This window comes from Akebia trifoliata, chromosome 11 (assembly GCF_017979445.1).
Source record: "Akebia trifoliata isolate Shusen 1 chromosome 11, ASM1797944v1, whole genome shotgun sequence".
In the NCBI taxonomy this organism is placed as follows: Eukaryota; Viridiplantae; Streptophyta; class Magnoliopsida; order Ranunculales; family Lardizabalaceae; genus Akebia; species Akebia trifoliata.
Window position 1 is genome coordinate 41,434,001 of NC_141385.1, and position 22,545 is coordinate 41,456,545.

At 34.4% G+C, this 22,545-nt stretch overlaps 1 protein-coding gene across 1 annotated transcript; it reads left to right on the plus strand.

Moving 5' to 3' along the window:
- The first annotated feature begins 18,227 nt into the window (after positions 1 to 18,227).
- Positions 18,228 to 21,626, plus strand: LOC147391729 (benzyl alcohol O-benzoyltransferase-like). Its single transcript, XM_086460203.1, has 2 exons — positions 18,228 to 18,738; positions 20,473 to 21,626. Exons 1-2 carry the CDS (start codon positions 18,292 to 18,294, stop codon positions 21,385 to 21,387), a joined length of 1,362 nt encoding a protein of 453 aa, XP_086316329.1. The 5' UTR covers positions 18,228 to 18,291; the 3' UTR covers positions 21,388 to 21,626.
- The last annotated feature ends 919 nt before the right edge of the window (positions 21,627 to 22,545 follow it).

Genomic DNA, 22,545 nt, shown 5'->3' on the forward strand with positions numbered 1-22,545 from the left:
GATTATACTCTTTTTCGAGTTTTTGGCTGTTTAGCATTTGTTTCCACCTTAGCTGCTCATCGAACCAAGTTCCAACCTCGTGCTTGAGTTTGTGCTTTCTTTGGTTATTCGCCTGGTGTGAAAGGTTATAAGTTCTATGATGTGAAGACCAAACATGTTTTTCTTTCACGAGATGCAGTGTTTCCTTTTCATGCTATTACTAGTTCAGATCAAGTTACTGATCCATTTCCAAATTTGGTTCTACCACATTCTTCATTACAAGCTCATTTTATTCCAGATCTTGCTTCTTCACATGTTCATGATCCACCTGTTACTTCTGGTATTCTAGCTGATCTTCCCATTGATCGTCATGATTTTAATTCTTCAATTGATTCTGCTTCTACTTCAGGAGCTATTATTCCAGTAGTTGATATTCCAGCAATTGCTCCTTCTACATCTAGTGGTGTTGTTTTTCGAAAATTTACCAGAGTGATTCATCAACCTCATTACTTGAAGGATTATCACTGCAATGTACTTGTTGGCTCTTCTACTCATGCTTCCACTTCTGCATCTTATCCAATCTCTAATTACATCTCTTATCATGGCCTTTCTGATTCACACAAGCAGTTTGTGCTCAATGTATCTTCTCAGGTTGAGCCTCAATACTATCACCAAGCAGTGAAGTTTCTTGAATGGAGATTGGCTATGCATGAAGAGTTGAAAGCCATGAAAGAAAATAACACTTGGACTGTCACTCCTCTTCCTCATGACAAGCATACCATTGGATGAAAATGGATTTATAAGATCAAGCTTAAATCGGATGGATCACAAGCATCAGAGTAAGCTCCAGTTCGTTTGAAAGCATTCTTTGATGTTGACAAAAGACTTACCAAATTTTGAGTTCCTTTCTACATGACTCTCTCACCCTCATGCCCTCTTCTCTCACTCACAGAAGCACTACTGTAGACACCCCATTTTTGCACTCGCCTGATTAATCAACTCGTCAATCCGATTGCAATGATTCCCAATGATGGATGTGTATTCCGTTGCTTTATTTTGTTACCAGATGTGTTTCAGAAATCCGGATGAGGTATCTCGAATTGAAAAAACCTTAGAAACCATGCTACGCTAGGAAAATACGACCCCAGAAACATAGAAATCATCATCTTGCAGACCAAAAAGAAACTTCACGATAAAAATCACTAAAAAATTACCAAAATACCCCTAACCTCAAAACAACCCTAGAGCCTACATTACGCTTAGGAAAACTCTCTCGAACACATAAAATAACAAATTGGAACCAAATAAATCATTTCACCAATTTTAACAGAATTTGACAAAATTACGAAAATGCCCCTCATAAAGTTCACAATCATTTCACACAAAAAATTTCATAAATAACACAAAATAATATTTCCATTGAATTCCTTACAAAAAATCGATTCTAAAACATCCTAGAACATTAAAAACCGACTTAAAACGTGAAAAGTCCTCTCCGGGGGTAAAACGGTAATTTCACAATTTTCATAATTAAAAAATTCCGAAATTAATAAATAAAATATTAAATAATTAAAGTGAAACATTGATGAAATTAATTTAAAATTTTGAATTAAAAAATCGATCAATCGGACTGTCGGGTAAAATTGTTGAGGGTTCGTGGGATATTTCTTTAAGAACCCCTCCATTTGGGGGTCCAAAGAATTAAAGAAATAATGGAAGGGGGTTCTCCAAAATTTAAAGTCAATCAAGCAAGACTGTAGTCAAAGTATTAAAGTTAATCAAGTGAGACTAAAGTCAAAATTAAAGTCAATTAAGCAAGACTGAAGTCAAAATATTAAAAGTCAATCAATTAAGACTAAAGTCAAAACATTAAAAGTCAATCAAATAAGACCAAAAGTCATAATAGAATTCTAATTAAATAATAACTCTATCTAATAGAGTTCTAACTTAAAAACAATTCTACCTAAAACAATTCTAATTAAAACACAATTCTACCTAAAACAATTAAAAGATCTCTAATTAAACACTAACTCTATCCACATCAACCTTAAAAAAATTCTATAAATAGAGATGCTCACACCCTATTTTCGTATCAAGTCATAAACCCTAAGAGAAGTAGGTCTAGAAGCTCCCCTAGCCCCCCATAAACCCTAGTTTTGGAGCCCCAACTCCTTACCTAACATCCCTCCTTCAATTTTAGTCTAGAAAACACCTAAAATCCCTCCAAAAACACTCCCAAATCCGCAACAAACTTGAAGAGTTCAAATCCAAAAATAAGGAGATACCTTGATCTAGGAGATCCGAAGTCAAATCCGGAGACAGAACGAAGCAAGGGAGTACAGTACAAGGAGCTCTTTTTGTCAGATCTGAGGGAACAAAATCCTTGCTATCGGAAAGGTATGTAATTTTTTTTATTTTTATCTAGGTTTTTAGCAATGTGATATATTTGGGAAGTTAGTAGAGACCGGCTTTGGCCGGGCGGGGTTGGTGCCTAACACCTTCCAACCCCGTAACATGATCCCCGAATTTAGATTTTTTGTGGTAGATTAGTTCTTTTTATCCATGTTAGAGTCAGTTTGGTTCCTAGACCACAATAACTAGGTGGCGACTCCCAAACCTCAAGAGTCAAAAGCGGATCCGCGCACCCCGCGGATCGAGGGCGCTTTCAACTACGACTTCATCTCTCTTCCTCGCCCACAAGTCACGTCTACTTCACCTTCTCAATTTCTTTTCCCTTCCTCCATTCTTACTTCTATATACGATCACCAAAACAACCATCATAAACTGATTTAGAAGTAAAATTCTCATTGGATGATAAAGCCCAAACAATTTTGTCCTCCATAAGATTTTTCAGAATCTTTTGAGAACTAATTAACTCAATAGTTTCATCTGTTCTTACAGTCTGAGGACCAACAAAACTCTAGTCATTATTAACAGCGAAATCACTTATTTTAGCGTCCTTATGACTTTGGAAATTAGAAATTATTCTATTTCCAAAAATAGACACTAAAATCTTGCCCTTCAATCCATGGATTTGTTCACATCAATGTATAGTCCCATTTACAATTAAAAAACCGAGCATGTTGAAGAACATATTCTCTAGCCTTAAGCATCCCTCTTCACATTGCCACAAATTCTCATCACCCACATATCTCTGTGGCATCCAATGAGACCACCAAGATTTATTTTCCACCAAATGCCAAAACAATTTTGCCATCCCTACTTTGTTTATTTCCCTCAATCTTCGAATGCCAAGACCTCCATTAATTATCGGATCACGAACAAATTTCCAATTGACAAGATGACTACAACTAGTAATAGAAATCCCATTCCAAAGAAATTTATTAAGAATAGACTCCATTTTTTTTAAAACATTGATCGGGATATTAAAGGAAGCGGACCAATAGATATTGAAACTTGAAAGAATAGACTTTAACATTTCTAGTCTACCCACATAGGAGAATAATCTAGATTTAAAACCTTCTATCCTCTTAAAGAGACGATCAATAAGGGGTTGACAAAGAGAAAGATTTAATAGGAAAGAAAAAAAGGGGAAGACCCAAATATGTAATTGGAAGGTTACCCTAGCTAAATCCAAATAAACTCAAAGAACGATCCTTATTAAGACAAGTTTGACTAAAAAACAACAAATTCTTCCCATCATTGACTTGAAGACCCGATAAATCATAAAAAGATATATTGAGCCCTCTTTATGGAGATGATAGAAGACTCAACATTATTTGAAAATAGCAACACATCATCAACAAAAATGAGATGATAAATCCTACTAACCCCAGACTCCACTTTTTCTAAAAGAATACAAAAAAAGCTTCCATTACCAAAGTAAAAAAAGATGTAGTGACTGTAAGCATCAAAATTTAGAGAAGGCCCTTACAAACCTTGTAAATCGAAGTAAGACCCCTAAAAGTTGAAAATGGATTCATGTGTCCAAATTGGGCCCCACTGGTTGAGACAAAAGATTGGGTTTGGGTTTTTATAAATAAAACCCATAGTCCAATATATCCAAGTGATCCAAATTAAATATTGGGCTCTACACTTAAACAGATAAGTGAAGCCCACAAACGGTCCATAGAATCTTTAAAATTGGATTTGGACGAACATAACCTTTAGATGAACCAATTGATTTAAGTTGGGGTATAGTTGAAAAGGTAATTTAAATTAAGTTTATAAATACCAAAGTCTTCTCTTTTGGAAGGGATCTAGATTACTTTCTCTAAAAAGACAGAAGTTCTCCCTCTAGAGAAGAAAAAGCTCTCAAGCTCTCTTCTAAAGACAAAGCAAAATTCTTAAAGAGACTCGGATTCCGATTAAAGAGAAGATCAAACCTAAAGCCCTTTTTCGAAAGTCAAGAAATCATTTTTAGTCGATAAAACATGAAATTCGAAGAGAATAAAATCTATAGAAAATCAAGCACAAACAAAGTCATTGTCAAAGTAACATTTTCAGCTGATCATGCGTTAAGCCCTTAGAAAAGAAAACTACACTCGTCATCTTTATTTTTGTATTTGAATGTTAATTAGAGGAAAACACTAATATGTGTACTCTCATTTTCATTAAAATCAATAATATCATTTGCAATTTTATTTCACGAATCTTGAGGTAGATTTATAAAAAATTTTGTCGATAAATTTTTGGCATGTTCGATGGGGCCATTTCAACCTTTCATCTTTTAGTTAACTTCAAAAACACCAACAACAATGGCATATGACAACGCCAACATTATCGCATCTGCTATTGTAGAGAAAGGTAAGAAAATCACTTCTTCTAACTCTAAATCTATCTAGGTTATTAGTTGCGATAATCTTGTAACTCGAACAAAAGTTAGAATGTGCTCCAAATCAATTATCAAACAGTGATGTGTACAAGTGATATATTGTAATTTTCCTGCAGTAAATGTTGCAAATTGAAATTTCTTGTTTGGTGTGTTTGATCGGTTATGCCCATGCAAAAAAACCAATACTCGTCAATGAACTTTAAAGAGTGCTACATTGTACATCATCTGTGAATGGACTTTTTGTCGCTAGTTTACTTCACCTACCTCTACTCTATCAAAATTCAGTACTCATCCAATCTTACTAAGGATAAAGGAGCCTTGATCAGTAGTCAATGTGTACAATGCTCCATTGTGAGAAAACACTTAATCTTCTCAATGCTTATTTGAATGACATTAATGTCACCACTAGTACTGCACTAAACATGTTACTTAGGCATTATACAACGACCAAGCCTCCAATTCTTCCCAAATAATTCTTCTTTCTTTCTTTTGTTAGTACTATTTGCTTCTCAAAAAATAATCAATTACAACAAAAACACCAGAATATCCACAATTTAAAAAATCACCATATTAACATCCTCATTTCTATACGCTCAACCTTTGAACGATTGTCCAACATTCAGCTCCATAAAGCATAGTTGGCCTTACCAATGTTTAAAAAAATATTACTTTCAATTTGATTGGGTACCTCCACTTTAGGATGCATATGATTATATTCTTTTGCTATATATTTCGATTAGTTTGAGTTTGTAATATTTAATATTTATTCTCTTTTAAACTTTGTAGATTGCAGGGAAAGTCTCAAATAGTTGAAGATGAGTTAGTTAGGCTTGGCGAACATATGGTCCATAGTGTTGAAGGCACAAGAGCTATAGCTTTGGAGCTGTGCCATGAATTTGAGGATAAGTTTAATTATTTCTCCAACATATTGCTATTGGTGAGGTGAGTACTTTCTTCTAATGCACACAAATATTCAGATATTTGTACATTCAACAATACATGTGCACACATACTAACCATGCACATATATAACATTTTTTTTTTGGAGAACTAAGAATTATCTTGAGTTTAAGTTTGTAGAAAGAACGAGCAAGACAATTCTAGGTAATCAGTTATGGAGATTTTGGGAGCTAAATTGTTTATGTCAAAGAGTTGTTGCTAGAAAATTTGAGAATGGGACCAAGGTTGGGACTCCAATGAAGTGCACTCAAGCTATGGTTTAAGTGTTTGGAAAGGCATTTCCAAATTTTTTATTTTTTTCCCAGTTAAAATTTCTTCGGTTTCTATCGTGTTTTGTTTCACCAGAAGCTTAAATGGATCTCATCCTTACAGTGTTCTCTGACCATGTGCAAATCTTATTCTTTTACAACATACTGGTAATCCTGCATAGGGTCTAATCTTCTCTTATGCTTCTGGCATTGAGGTTCCTAATCTTGTGAAGTCTTGTTCTGCATTTGAGCTGTGTCACTTCTGTTTTCTTATGCTGTTTGGAATTAAATGCAAGACTGTGGTGAGCCATTTAGCATTACTTGGATTTCCTAGCATTAACTATTTGGAATTAAATTAAATATATTTTGCTTCATTCTTGCTCATTATTGAGACATTATTATTATAGTGAGGTTTGATTTCTGTTAATTCAGAGACAGAACAACACAAGTCAATGGGAAGACTCTAGAAAACGGGTAAGGTTACATATGCCATTGAATTCATGAGAAAAATGGTTGTTTAGTTTGTTGTTTTTGTTATTGAACCCATGTCTTGAATTTTATTAGAAAACAAGTCAATATTAGTGATGAAAATCATGAAATGGTTATTTTAGTTTAATTGATGAAACGGGTATTTTGTTTCTAATGAAATCAGTATATAAGTTTATGAATTTGTATCCTTAATACTATTTTCAGGATCTTTCTCTAATGATCTTCAGGGATCACTTCCTCTCATTATCACTGAGCTGACCAACCAGAAGCACTTGTATGATTGAACATGCTACTTTTTTTTTTTTTTTTTAAATTTTATTTTCTTTCGTTTTGAATTTTTATTCAAAGCTAATTGAATTCTAATTATGATAAATTACCAACTACTTATGTTTGGTTTACAGGAACTTGAGCTTCAATAGTCTCACAGGGACCATCCCACAATTCCCGGAGTCTTCAATATTGATATCAATGTAATTTGTTCACTTTCGTTTAATTTCAGTATTATGGAGATTTATTTTTAGTTTTTAATCTCAGCTCTTTGATGTTAATTTGCAACGAAGAATGTTGTATGTGGAATCTAAGGGAATGGTCTATCAATGAAATACTGAAATATTGTATACATGACATGTGTGAAGGGGCTAGAATGCATCATACTAATTCGTTGGTCAATTTCATTATAATGCAGAGTAAGAAAAGTTCAGTAGAGGCTGTTGATAAGAGGCAGTCTTCTTGGATGGCTTGGTGTGTGAATACGACCATTATGTGACCATGATTCTGCTTGTAAGGTTTTAGGTATGGACGTGAAGAGCACCTGAACAACACATCCATTTTTTTTTTTATAAATCTAGAAAAATGACTGCCATGGACCGTCGTATACACAGTCGTTTATTCCCGACGCTTTTGGTCTCTCACGTTTAAATCACTGACTCGTTTTAAAACGACGACTGTCTTGGGCCGTCGTTGTCTACTTATTAGGACATAATGTTATATAAACAGTACTTCCCTATAAAAATGTGTATTCCAGGGTCACCGTGTATCCCATGGAGCACATATCTACAGTTCTCAAACTTGTCACATCTCGTACTAAGATTATCACGACTCTATTTATACATACGGTTGTGTGTGGACAAAACAGCATACACTTAATTAGTGGTCCACTTCCTACATCTCTCAAGGGTACTTTGGGGATTCCTGTGTTGAAATTCATTTGGTAGTTGCCTCCATAATTAATTGGCCGAGAGACGTAAATTACGTAATGAGAGAAGGCATGAGTGTTTTTCTTAATCAAATTTAATTATGATACGCAGAGAAGGGTGTCCCACCTTGATTAAGGATGATTGATATATAACTTGGTGGTAAAAGAAAGTTTCTCATATTAGGTTCCCAATAATAGTCTTTTTCAAAAGTTTCAATAACTTTTTAAATTTAATTTCAATTCCTCCTATCGTAATCTAATTGGTAAGTTTTTAAAATAACAACGAGGGATTTACTTGGCAGGCCCAACTGTTGCATTTTTTCTTTTGAGTCACTAAGTTAGTCACGGTAGCATGATTCATGAAGAAAGATTTGCTCGTAACAAACTTGATAAAATCAAGGAGTTTTTCTAATAAAATTACAACAGATAGGACTGCCGATAAATCTCTCAATAAGAAATTTAGAATAGGAATAGTATAAGTCCTCTTAAGAGAAGTTTTGTTCAAAATGATAAGAGTAAGGGATTTAGCACATCTCGCTCAACATAAGTTGAGGCCTAAGGTGAAATTGTAAAAGAGCTATTTTTATATTTAATAAATTTATTTTTTACTAACTATACCCAATATATTAATATAAATAATTTTAATCAATTATCTATATAATAAAGAGTTGGGATCTGTTGACTTTTAAGAATGACTCATGAAAAAACACATGATCCCAAATCTTTAAATACAAAATCCAATGATTGAGATTTATGAGTATCTTGATAACACAAATCTCGGAGAAACTCATCCCAAGGATAAATCTTAATCATTGGATTTTGCATTTAAAGGATTGGGATCATGTGTTTTTTTTCATGAGTCATTCTTAAGAGTCAAGGGATCCTTACTCTATAAAAAAAAAAAAAAAAAATTGTGTTAAAATTATCTTTTATTTCCTTATAATGGTAAGAGATTCCACTAAAAATTATTAATGACCTCAAATTTGCAAAAACTTAATGAAAGTATGATTTATCAATAGCATTAACATAAACATGAATCTTGGGTCCTTTAATATATTTTTTAGTCTTGTAGTTTCAATGTGTGTGAGGATGAAGATCTAAAGAATTTTTTATTCTTTGGAAATGATCAATTTCTTAAATAATCAGGATCTAAGAGATCTTAATTAATTTTTTTAGGAAATCTCAAAGTAAGAATTCTATAGAATTAATTATTTTTTTTAAATTTTTTTGGGGAGGGGTGTTCCTTTAACATGGGGGAATCCTTCATTTAAAAATAATAGTAAGTCTAGCCTTACTAATTAAGTAAGATTCACTAAGTATTGAAATCTTACTTAGGGTCGTTGAAGTCACCTTGTAGCATCCAAAAGAGGACAAAACTGTAAGAATTTTGATTTTTTTATTTTTTAAAAGAGAGTTATTTTCGCCATTGAACATTAATTTTAAATTTCAGAGTTCAATGAAAATTTCACAGCCATGCATTTTTAAATCTTTGGATCACAGCCAAAATAGAATTTTTTTTTTTAACTTTTATTTTGGATCTGAGTTTTTCCATGAAATCTGCAGGGCTGTGGTGTTGAATTGCTAATTCGGCAATCTATTTAAGTTCACCTACCCTTAGTTAGATTTCAAATCTTACTAATTAGTAAGGAAAGTGTTTTCCTAAAAAATATCAATAGGGACGCTGGTCTCCATTAAAGAATTTTTGTTGAGGCCTTTTCTCCACGTGGGTATTTTAAAGAAAAAAATTTAGGACAGAATTTCTAAGCGAATCTTAAATTTTTTTATTTTTTTGGGTGCCATCTCTAAATGTGAAATTTTTTTGGGGGCCTTATTTAAATGTGGGTCTTAGGAATTGCCGAAATGGCCTTATGCTTCAGCTGGCCTCTGGCATCTAGACAGGAAGGTAGTCAAGAGATAAGGTAATTGAGAATGACACATTGTGTGTGTGTGTTGCGAATTGAAATAGGAGAGGAGACGACGGAGTTGTGGTGCCTATTACTTTGGAGGGGCCCGCTATGGAAAGGTTCCTAATTGAGATAGAATGAATGACCACAGAACCTGATAAGGTTGACGACCCACATGGCAGGAACTCCACGTTAATCACGTCGTCACTCTAGTTATTGGCGATAAGTAGTGATGCTAACCTGGTAAGGTTGATGACCCACATAGCAGGAACTCCACGTTTATCACGTCGTCACTCTAGTTATTGGCAATAAGTAATGCCAAGCGTCACGTTAATCAAAGTTAGAAAGTACTCCTAATCAATTATCAAAATGTGATGCATACAAGTGATATACTGTAATTTTCCTGCGTTAAATGTTGCGAATTGAAATTTCTAGTTTGGTGTATTTGATTGTTAATGTCCATAGGAAAATAGATCTTTACCTTCATCCAAGAATTCATTAAAGTGTGAATTTCATTTTCTCTTTCTTTACCAACTTGTTGCTCACGAGCTCTCTATCACGTGTCACCTCAAATCTAAGGAACAAAATTCTGCGAACCTTGAAAAATGTCATTTTTTACTATTGAATTTTAATTTCTATGGAAATTTGGTAATTGTCCATTTCCAAAACCTTGGATCAAGCTCAAAAAAATTATTTGATTTTCTTTTTATCTGAGTTTTTCTATAAAATCTAGTAGGCTGTGAGCATGGATTGCAAATGTGATAATACATCTCAATTCAATGAACCTTGGTAAGAGTTAAAATCTAAAAGGAAAGTGCTTTTCTTTAATTTATGAGAGAGTAAAGGGGAATTCTAATCTTTTGATGATGAGTCTGGATCTTATGCACGCAGGGTGGAGGATTGAAATCCTCCACCAACACCTCAATATATGCCACGGAACCCACAATCCATCAAATTAATGCTTAAAAAAATCCCTTTTTAAAAATGTCCTAGAATTGTGATTTCAATACATGTATTGAGGTGTAGGAGGAGGATTTCAATCATTCAGAACAACGATTTGCTATTAGTAAATATCGGTTTTAAGCTGATGAATCAATGGAATGATGCCACATGTATTGAGAAAAAAAAAAAGCATGATTGATTGGTGGAGAGAAAATTTAGGAAAGAAAATATCTGAGCAGTTAAGAGTTTGGATTTTACTTGTTTTTTAAATACATGTGGTAATATCCTATTGGTTCATCAACTTATCACAAAAATTTCTTAACAGCAAATCTTTGTTCCTCTACCTTGTGTACATACAATCTTGACTCTTTTGTGAGAGTCCCCTTTCATAATTTTAGCAGATTTACGAAGTTACGCTCGCCTCCTAAGTCCTAAGTTGGAGCAAATCCTCTATAACTCTTGTTCTATAATCCATAGAACATCACATTTAACAAAAACAACAACTCAGTCATCTTGTACTCATGATTCAGATCAGATTTGAAAGAAGGAAAAAAAAACATTTTTTTTCTCTCTAATTATGTGTTTGAAAATGGCTGGTGAAAAAACTTCTAAACTTAAATGGTAAGACATAATTGTGTTGATGATGTGGCACACCTCTCAAGCGTTTAAAATAACTACAGAGAGCCACATAGATATCCAAATGTCTATGTGTGTACCTTGTAAGAGATATCCAAATGCCTTTGTGAGTATGAAAGAGGACTTTTCTATTATCAGTTCACTGTTGGGGCTCTTAATTGTATTGGAGGTTGTAAGCATGGTCTTAAAACTCGTCCAAGACCAAGATATCTCTCGAGTTGTCCAAAAACAAAATGGATAGACATGTATTTTGGGTTTTATGGAATCTCACAAGACGAATAATACATCTCGAACGAGATATCGAATATCTCATCCAAGATATCTGAGATGACCGAGATATATCAATTTTTATCTCCAAACCTTATCTTTTACACCTCCAAATTGATTTTTTTTCTCTTCTTCTCAACCATCTGAACAAGATAACAAAGGGGTTTGGTGTTAGAGAATAAAGTCACTTTTGTTAGTTGAAGGTGGTTAAGATAAGTCAAATTTGACGATTGGATAAGTCAAATATGACGACTGGATAACCACCTATCTCCTTCTATATATACATGCCTTCTTTTCTTCTAAGATTATTCCAGCCTTGTGTTATAATTCCAATTTTAATTAAGAGAGAGGGAAAGAAAGTTTAGAGAGAAAAATGTTAGATTTCTCCTAATCTTCATAGTCTTTCCTTTGTTAGAGAGAGAGCGTATTTTCTCATATGATAAGAGAGAGGGTATTGTCAATTGTGCTCTCCTTATTTATATAGAGAAAGAGTTGTAATTCTTTTGCAATAGTAAAATCCTTCTACAGTTTGTCCGTAGTATTTACTCCAATTTTTGAAGGTTTCCACGTTAAATTTTGGTGTTTCATCATTTTTTATTTTTTTTCTTTTCTACTTCAGTTGTAATTATGTGCCCTATACCACAACTTCCTAACAGTGGTATCAGAGCACCAGGTTTATAGTCGGTTTTCGTGCTGCAATCAAATCCAGTTAGCGGAAAAGAGGCATTTTCAATAATGATGACGAAGTATGAAATAGAAAAATTCAATCAGAATAATTTCTCATTGTGGAAAATGAGAATAAAAGCAGTTTTAAGAAAAGATAACTGCTTGGCGACAATTGGAAATGGGCCCGAGAAAATCACTGACGACGACAAGTGGAACGAGATAGATGGCAATACTATTACTAATCTGCACTTAGCACTAGCTGATGAAGTATTGTCATGTGTGGCAGAGAAAAATACAGCAAAAGAAATATGGGATACACTAACAAAATTGCACGAGGCCAAATCACTACACAACAAAATCTTCTTAAAGAGAAGGCTTTACACCCTTCGGATGATGGAGTCAACTTCGGTGACCGACCACATCAACACCCTCAACATTTTATGTTCACAGCTCACAACATTGGGACATAACATAGAGACGAGTGAACATGTTGAAATTCTACTTCAAAGTTTACCTGATTCGTATGATCAACTCATCATCAACTTAACCAACAACATAGAAGTTCTAGTCTTCGATGATATTACAATTACGATTCTTGAAGAAGAAAGTCGGCGCAAGAACAAAGAAGATAGATTGGGAAGCTCACAATAGGCTGAAGCTTTAACGATGACGAGAAAGAAATCAACAGAACGTGGTCCTAAGTGGGAGTCAAAATCAAAGTAGATCAAAATTTAGAAGTAAGAAAAATATCAAGTGTCATCATTGTGACAAGAAAAGGCACTACAAAAGGGAGTGTTGGCATCTCAATAAGAATGAAGAAGTCAAAGGAAAAAGGTCCTGAGTCGTCAAAAGCTTAGGATTGTGTAGCAAGCACCTCGGATGATGGCAAAATCTTATACAGCGAGGCAACAACAGTTATTGAAGGCAAAAGAAAATTCGCTGATGTCTGGCTTATGGACTCAGGAGCAACATGGCATATGACCCCCCGGAGAGAATGGTGCCACCAATATGAACCTATCTCAGGAGGATCTGTGTTCATGGGAGATGATCATGCCTTGAAGATTGCTGGTATTGGTACCATCAAGTTGAAGATGTATGATGGTATAGTTTGCACCATCCAGGAGGTTCGGCACGTAAAGGGCCAAAAGAAAAATTTATTGTCTTTGGGACAATTAGATGATAGTGGGTGCAAAACCCATGTTCAAGATGGGATCATGAAAATAGTCAAAGGCGTGTTTGTGGTGATAAAAACAAAAAAAAAATAGTTGCGAATTTGTACATGCTTAAAAGAGAAATACAACAAGAAGGAAAAGCGTTTTCTGCATCGGCAAGTTCAATAGATGAATTAAGGATGATGTGGCACTATAAACTTGGCCACATGTCGGAATGAGGATTGAAGATTCTTGTTGAACAAAAGCTTATTCCAGGGCTGAAAAAGGTTTCATTACCCTTTCGTGAGCACTGTGTTACTAGTAAGTATCACATATTAAAGTTTACAGTTCTAATGCTAGAAGCAAAGCTATCTTAGAATCAATTCATTCTGAAGCTTGGCAAACACCAGTTCTATCCTTAGGAGGTATAAGATACTACGTATCTTTTATTGACGATTACTCTAGGAGATGTTGGGTGTTTCCAATCAAGAAGAAGATAGACATATTTCCAACTTTCAAAATGTTCAAAACGCGAGTAGAGCTTGAATCTGAGAAGAAGATCAAGTATTTAAGGACAGACAATGAAGGAGAATATACTAGTGATGAATTTGATAACTTCTATCAACAAGAAGGTATCAAGAGACAGTTCACAGTGACATACACTCTACAGCAAAATGGAGTAGTAGAGCGGATGTATAGAACCTTGTTAGAACGGACAATAACGATGCTGAGAACTACGGGGATGGCCAAGTCATTTTGGGCAGAAGCAGTCAAGATCACCTGTTATGTGATCAATCGATCACCATCAACCGCAATTGATCTAAAGATGCCAATGGAGATGTGGACTGGTAAACTAGTTGATTATTCTCACTTACATACAATTCGGAAGTCCTGTGTACGTTATGTACAATGCCCAAGAAACATCAAAGCTGGATCCAAAATCTAGAAAATGCATTTTCTTAGGGTATGCTGATGGAGTTAAGGGGTACTGCTTGTGGGATCCCACTACCTACAAGGTGATAATTAGCAAAGATGTGAAAACTACATTTCTTCATGGAGAACTTGAAGAAGAGATTTACATACTCCAACCAGGAGATTTTGAAGAAAAAGGAAAATAGAACTTGGTTTGCAGGTTGAACAAATCTTTATACGATTTCAAACAGGCGCCGAGATGTTGGTATAAGAGATATGATTCCTTCATCATGAGCCTTGAGTACAATAGACTTAGTTCAAATCTTTGTGTTTATTATAAGAGATTTGGTGATAATGAGTTCATTATTCTACTGTTGTATGTTGACGACATGTTGGTAGTAGGCCCCAATAAAGATCGTATTAAAAAGTTGAAGGTATAGTTGACTAGGGAGTTTGAAATGAAGGACTTGGGAATAGCAAACAAGATTCTAGGGATGCAAATTTACTGAGACAGAATTAATAGAAAGGTATGGCTTTTTTAAAAAAATTATCTAAAGAAAATCTTGCGACACTTCAATATGCAAGATTATAAGTCAATTTCTACCCCTCTTCCTATTAATTTCAAGTTATCTTCAAAGATGAATCTTAGCAACGAAGCAGAGAGGATGGAAATGTCTTGAGTATCGTACGCATCAGTAGTGGGAATCTTAATGTTCGGTATGGTTTACACAAGACCAAACATTGTACAAGCAGTAGGAGCAGTTAGTCGATACATGACGAATCCTGGTAAAGAGCATTGAAATGTTGTAAAGAGGATCCTGAGATATGTCTAAGGTACCTCAAATGCTGCATTATGTTATGAAGGATCAGACTTTACTGTTAGAGGCTATGTTGATTCAGATTATGCAGGTGATCTTGATAAGAACAAGTTCACCTTAGATTATGTGTTTACTCTTGTTGGAGGAGCTGTAAGTTGGATTTCGAAACTGTAGTCTACTGTGGCTACTTCTACAGTAGAAGTAGAGTATGTCACAACTACACAGTTAGCAAAGAGGTAATATGGTTGCAAATGCTAGTAGAAGAGCTCGGACACAAACAAGAGAAGATTTTTGTGATAGTCAGGGTGCTTTGCATCTAGCAAAGAATCCAGTATTTCATTGAAGGACAAAGCACATATGAGTTCAGTATTACTTCGTTCGTGAGAAGGTGGAAGAAAGAAGTGTGGATATATATAAAATCCATACTAAAGACAACCTAGTTGATATGTTAATAAAGCCGATCAACAATGATAAGTTTAGTTCGTGTCCTCTATTGACTTAGTAGAAACATAAGTAACATGGAAATTATAAGTAGAAAGGATAGAAGAATTGCAAAAGTGATTTTAAGTGGGAAATTGTCAGAGAATAAAGTCACTTTTGTTGGTTGAAGGCGGTTAAGATAAGTCAAATATGACGACTGGATAGCCACCTATCTCCCTATATATATACATGCCTTATCTTTTTCTGAGATTATCCTAACCTTGTGTTATAATCACATATTAACTAAGAGAGGGAAAGAAAGTTTAGAGAGAAAAATGTTAATTTTCTCCTAATCTTCATAGTTTTTCTTTTGTTAGAGAGAGAGTGTATATTTTCTCGTATGATAAGAGAAAGGGTATTGTTAATATACTCTCCTTATTTATATAGAGAAAGAGTTGTAATTCTTTTGCAATAATGAAATCCTTATACAGTTTGCCCGTGATTTTTACTCCAATTTTTGGTGGTTTTCCACATTAAATTTTGATGTTCATTATTTTTCATTTTTTTTCTTTTCTACTTTAGTTGTAATTGTGTGCCCCGTACCACTTCCTAACATTTGGTAAAAATCTTCATCTTCCTCCTCTACGTCAAGAGGAAATCGAAGAGGTTTTTTAGATTTTTTTTTAGATTTTTAAATGGTTTAAAATTATTGTGTCATTGCCAAACGAGACGAGATGACTCATCCAAGAGAACTAGGTATTGGACATGGACGATACAAAACGTGAAACCAAGTTTTAAAACCATGATTGTTATTTATTGATTGAAGGGGAGTTACTAGTGCAAGAAATATCCCTTGTATCATGTTTAAAAACATCACATTGTTTAAGTAAAAAAAATCGAAAGGATATTATTAATGGAAGAATAACTAATGCTGGGGTGACACAGGATTTACTATGATTCTCACAATTCTGACTTGGTGGTGCTCACATAACTATAGATGTGTTACATTGTGATACGAATAAAAACCATCCACGGTTATGCGCACACCTCCACGTTAGAATTGTGACAATCAGAGTAAATCCTATTCCACCTCAGCACGACTCTTCAACCAAACTTGTCCATATCGAGGACAAATAAAAATATAAACGTTTTCCAAACTTGCCATATTCAAGAAACAATTTTGTTTTGAGCTTAATCCAAGTGTTTTAAAATTGATGGCTACTGAACTTTCAAATAACTCCCAAACTTAAAATTGAATTACAACGGTGAGAAATAACTAATTTTTTGGGATTTGTATTTTCAAAGTTCATATACTTTTGTCCACTATAATATTGAATCATCCGTTCATGTTTTTGGATGCTACAAGGTGAGCCCAAGGTTACTTGGACACAATAAAGTATTTTAGAGAAGCATTTTTCCTACTAACTTAGTAAAATTTGAAATCTTACTAAGCGTCGTTGAGCTTAAATGAAATACAAAATTGGCAATCCAATACCAAGGTTTTCGATTATGAAAAAAAATCAAAAAATTAATTTATGTAAAACAAATTATGTTTTTTGAATGAAAATGATTTTCTTGAAAATTTAGATAAAAAAATGAAAAAAAAAAATGAATGAATAATATTTTTCTAATTAACCTGTAAAAATAAAAGAAGGTGCTTCGACTTTTTACTGTGAGAGATATTTTAAGATATGTGTTATTTGCAACCCAACTTTTCCTTATTACACCCTAATTAAAAATAAAGAAAATAATTGAATGGTTGAGAATAAGTAAAAGTTGAGGTGCCAATAGAAACTCTCATTAATGGTAAAAAGATACTGAAATTGTTTGAATGAGTGCTATAATATTTTATTATGATGAAATTGTAATTTGGGGCTTAGTAATATATGAAGAGTATGTTTTGATCTTCAATTGGGGTGTGATAATTAATTTAAGTAATTGGGTTGTAATAAGTAAAAGTTGGGGTGTCAATAGCCCCTCTCTTAAAATATCTCTTATAGTAAAAAGTTGAAACACCTCCTCCTTTTATTTTTACAGGTTAATTAGAAAAATATTTTTCATTCATTCATTATTATTTTTATCTTAATTTTTCGAGTAAATCATTTTCATTCAAAAAAATATAATTATTTTTTTCATAATTATTTTTTTTGCAGGATCAGAAACCTTAGTTTTGGATTGCTAATTTGGTAATCCATTTGAGCTCAATGATCCTTGGTAAGATTTCAAATCTTACTAAGTTAGTAGGAAAAATGTTTCTCTAAAATATTTTACTGTTTTCGACTTACCTTGGGATCTCTTTGTGGCATCCAAAAATATGATCGGATGCTTTAATATTGTCGAGGAGAAAAATATATGAATTTTGAAAAAATAAATCCCCAATAAAATTATTTTTCACCGTTGTATTTCAATTTTTAGTTTGGGAGTTATTTGGAAGTTCTGTAATTTTCAAAAAGTTACATCAAGCTCAAAAGAAAAAAAAAAAAAAAAAATTCTTGAATGTTATTTTTTTGATATGAGGCTTTCGATGAAATTTAGAGGGCTGTGGTAGTGTTGGACTGGTGATGTGGTTATCCATATGAGTAAAAAAACCCTTAGTAAGAATTAAAATCTTATTACGTTAGTAAGACAAGTGTTTTGCTATTTCAATTGAAAATGACGGTATTTAGATTTGAGTTTAATTAATAAAGAGTATAAGGATTGTATACAAAATTATGATGGAGGGACTGCTTCAAAAATATTCCAAGCAATCCTCCAATAGGATTGTGTGGTCACTATGCGTCAACAATATGCCTGTCACAAAATCGCACTCTTTAAGGTTTCTATAAATAACTGTCTTGACCTCCAAGTCTCACAACATAAAATCACCACAAACAATACATTTATCCCTCTTTGTTCGCCCATTTTTCAGAATGGAAACCTCTACTTCTCCTCTAATGTTCAAGGTAAGAAGGCGTGAGCCCGAATTAATTAAACCCGCTAAGCCCACACCCTCTGAGTTCAAGCACCTTTCGGATATCGATGACCAAGAGGGTGCTCGGTTTCAAATTCCTTTTATACATTTTTATCGAAACAATGTGTCTATGGGAGGGAAAGACCCTGTTGAGGTAATTAGAGATGCGATTGCTAAAGCGCTAGTTTTTTATTACCCATTTGCGGGAAGACTTAGGGAATGGCCAGGCCGGAAGCTTGTTGTGGATTGCACTGGGGAAGGTGTATTGTTCATAGAGGCGGATGCAGATTTTAGAATGACACAATTCGGTGATGCACTTCAACCACCTTTCCCATGCTTCGAGGAGCTCCTTTATGATGTTCCAGGGTCTGGAGGTATCCTTAATTGTCCTCTGCTGTTAATTCAGGTAACTACTATACCACTTTTGCCTCCCTCCTCTACCATCAGTATCTTGGTTTGTGTTAGTAATTAGTGTTATTTGTAAGCTAAAAATCCTTACATTTTCTTTTAAAAAATCTGTCATCTTCAATTCCACAAAATCCTCTCTTATTGTTGAGGTTGAAGATTGAATGTTGAGGTTGAAGAGGATTGTCCAAAGTTTTACAAACTTGCGAAAGGTGGAGTTTTAGAGAAAAACAAAATCTTTCTTACAAGAGGTTTTAGATCATTTTTCTGTTTGTCTTTAAGAAAAAGGTGTGACAAATGGTATCTAAGTAGTTTTAAGAAAAATGAGAAAAACAATATCTTTTACAGAAGAGGTTGAGTAAATTTAGATCATTTTTTGGTTTGTCTTTAAGTGATGATAGTGACAAATGGTATCTCAAACAAGTGATTGTTAGCTCACAGACCAACACCATTGATGAAGCTCAATAACCATCCATTTTCAACACCATTGATTAAGCTCAAAAAAATTGTTTTTTTTTGTACCATAAAGTTTTTCGTGAAATCTAGAAGGTTGCAGTGTTTGATTGACAATATGATAATCTGTGTGGATCATACATTGCTTTTTAAGATTTGAAATCTAAAAATAAAGATTTCTGGGCTGTGAATGTGTGGGCAGGAGTGAGAAATTTCATTCTTATTACTTACGTCATACATACCAAAACGTGTTGTACTGTGAGCGCTGTGAACAAACAATCACTCTATCTCAAATATGCATCAAAACAAGAGGTGTATGTCTATAACTATGTTATAGATATAGTTACATATAATTCAAGAGTCCTGATAATCGGACTCCCCCCACATGGCATACTCAAAATACTCTCCTGACATGGCATGTGCAAGAAACATAAATCTTTTTGCCTCGGGATACACATATGTGCATCCCCATAAATATGTGTAGTTATGTATCCCAAAGCAAATAGATCTATGGTTCTAGCAAATGCAACATAAAGAGAGTATTTTGAGTATGTCATGTAAGTAAGTCAAAAATCATTACTCATAATTCAGTGAACTCGATTCAAATTCAGGTTTGTGGTTCGCCACTCTAGAATGAATTCATATTGTAGGAGTAGTAGAGATAATTTGTTCTTGGTTTTATTTGGTTCCTAGATCGGTTCATTCGGTTGTACGCTTATGTATATATATAATTCATTAATTACAAGTTATAAGTACAATTGTAATTTTAAAAATTCCAAGTTAAATAGATATAAATTAATATAATAATCTAATTTTTAAATATAAATAATGAAAAAAAATATATAATAAATTGCTACCTATTAAAAAATTATGGCAAATCTACATGCTTTTGATTCGTCGAACCACATGCTTTGGTTAGTTGAACCCAATCAAAATACCATAGGTTTGTGGTTCACTTGATTTGTGAACCCGTCCAAACCATACCGCCAACTAGTTTGGTTCGTAGTGATACATGATAACTAGGATAGTACCAACTCCTGAAAAAGATAATAATAATAACAAAATAATAATAATAATAAATAAATAAATTTAGAAGATATTACAAAATCTGAGATTGACCAATCACATGAATAACATGTATTTAGGGCATTTTTCAATTTATAAAACTACCCTCGTTAGGCTTAGTGGGATTGGTCTTCAATGCAGGAGTGACTTCTTTGTGAGAAAATGTCTCTCATAAATGATTTCTCTTAATTTAATTAATTAAAACGTACGTATATAGGTGACCCGTCTGCTGTGTGGTGGATTCATTTTTGCTTTTCGCCTAAACCACACCATGTGTGATGCTTCGGGTTTGGTCCAATTCTTGACCGCATTAACTGAAATGGCCCATGGAGCAACCACCCCATCAGTTCTACCCGTATGGCAGCGAGAACTCCTCAACGCACGTGACCCACCACGTGTGACATGCGTGCATCACGAGTACGATGATCAGGTGCTCCAACCCAACACCAAAGGCACAGTCGTTAATGAGATGGTTCACCAATCTGTCTTCTTTGGCCCACAAGAACTATCAGTCCTACGAAAGAACTTGCCACCTCATCTCCGCACGTGCACAAAGTTCGAGCTAATCACCGCATGCATATGGCGATGCCGCACCATAGCACTTGAGTTCGATCCAAACGAAGAAGTCCGTCTCTATTGCGTTGTGAACGCACGTGGGAAGAATCATCGAACGTTACCTTCTGGATTCTATGGTAATGCGTTCGTATATCCAGCAGCGTTGACCAAGGCTGGGAATCTTTTTGGGAATTCATTGGGTTACGCGTTGGATTTGGTGAAGAAAGCAAAGAGTAGAGCCAATGACGAAGATTACATGCAATCAGTGGCAGATCTGATGGTGATCAAGGGTAGGCCCCACTTTGCGACCGTGCGAGCCATTATAGTATCTGATTTGACACGTGCAGGGCTTGGTGAAGTGGATTTTGGGTGGGGGAAAGCGGTATATGGTGGGCCTCCAAGTATGGCAGTTAATGGAATGATAACGTTCTACGTACCATCAAGGAATAGGAGAGGTGATGATGGAGTTGTGGTGCCTATTACTTTGGAGGAGCCCACGATGGAAAGGTTCCTAGTGGAGATAGAAAGAATGACCACAGAACCAGCTAAGGTTGAGGACCACCCTAGTTATTGGTGATGAGTGACTTTCCTGTAATTTTCCTGCATTAAAGGTTGCGAATTGAAATGTCTAGTTTGGTGTGTTTGATTGGTTATGTCCATAGTAAAAAAAAAAAAAAAATCAATACTCGCCGATGAACATTAAAGAGTGCTACATCGTACACCACGTGTGAATATTATTAGTCAATGTGTACAATGCTCCATTGTGAGAATACGACTAATCTTCTCATTCAAGGTGGAACCTAATCCTATTTCCAATCTCTTACTCTCAATGTTTGTTTGAATGACATTAATGCCACCACTAGTGCCCATGGTTTTTAAATTCGTCCAAGACCGACGCGTATCGCTCGAGTTAACTCGGTATTGGAATTGAACGAGACCAACTCACAAAGTCATTTTTTTAACCGAGTTTTACATCTCACGTACAATTTTTAGAATTATTTCACGAGATGTCTCAAACGTATCGGAAAACTCGTCCGAGACGACTCAATATCGAAGCTGAACGAGACGAGACGTGATACTGAGTTTAAAAACCATGCTAGTACCGTACTAAACATTTTACTTAGGCATTATACAACGACCAAGCCTCCAATTCTTCCCAAATAACTCTTCTTTCTTTCTTTTGTTAGTACTATTTGCTTTTCAAAAAATAATCAATAAGAACAAAAATATCATAATTATATCCACAATTTAAAAAATCACCATATTTGCATCCTCATTTCTATACTCTCAACCTTTGAACAATTATCCATCATTCAGTTCTATAAAACATAGTTGGCCTTATCAATGTTTTAGAAAAACTTAGGCCTTATCAATGTTTTAGAAAAACGTACTTTTAAATTTGATTGGGATGCGTCAATCACATATCATTCCAAAAGCATACCCCCACTTTAGGGTGCATATGATTATATTCTTTTGTTATATATTTTCAATTAGTTTGAGTTTGTAATATTTTATATTTCTTTTCTTTTAAACTTTGTAGATTGTTGGGAAATTCTCAAATAGTTGAAGATGATTAGTTAGGTTTGGCGAACAAATGGTCCATAGTGTTGAAGGCACAAGAGCTATAGGTTTGGAGCTTAGGCGTGAATTTGAGGATAAGTTTCTCCAACATATTGCAATTGTAATTAACTGCCCTCTCTTGTTAGTCCAGGTGATTAAGTACATTTGTTTTGCT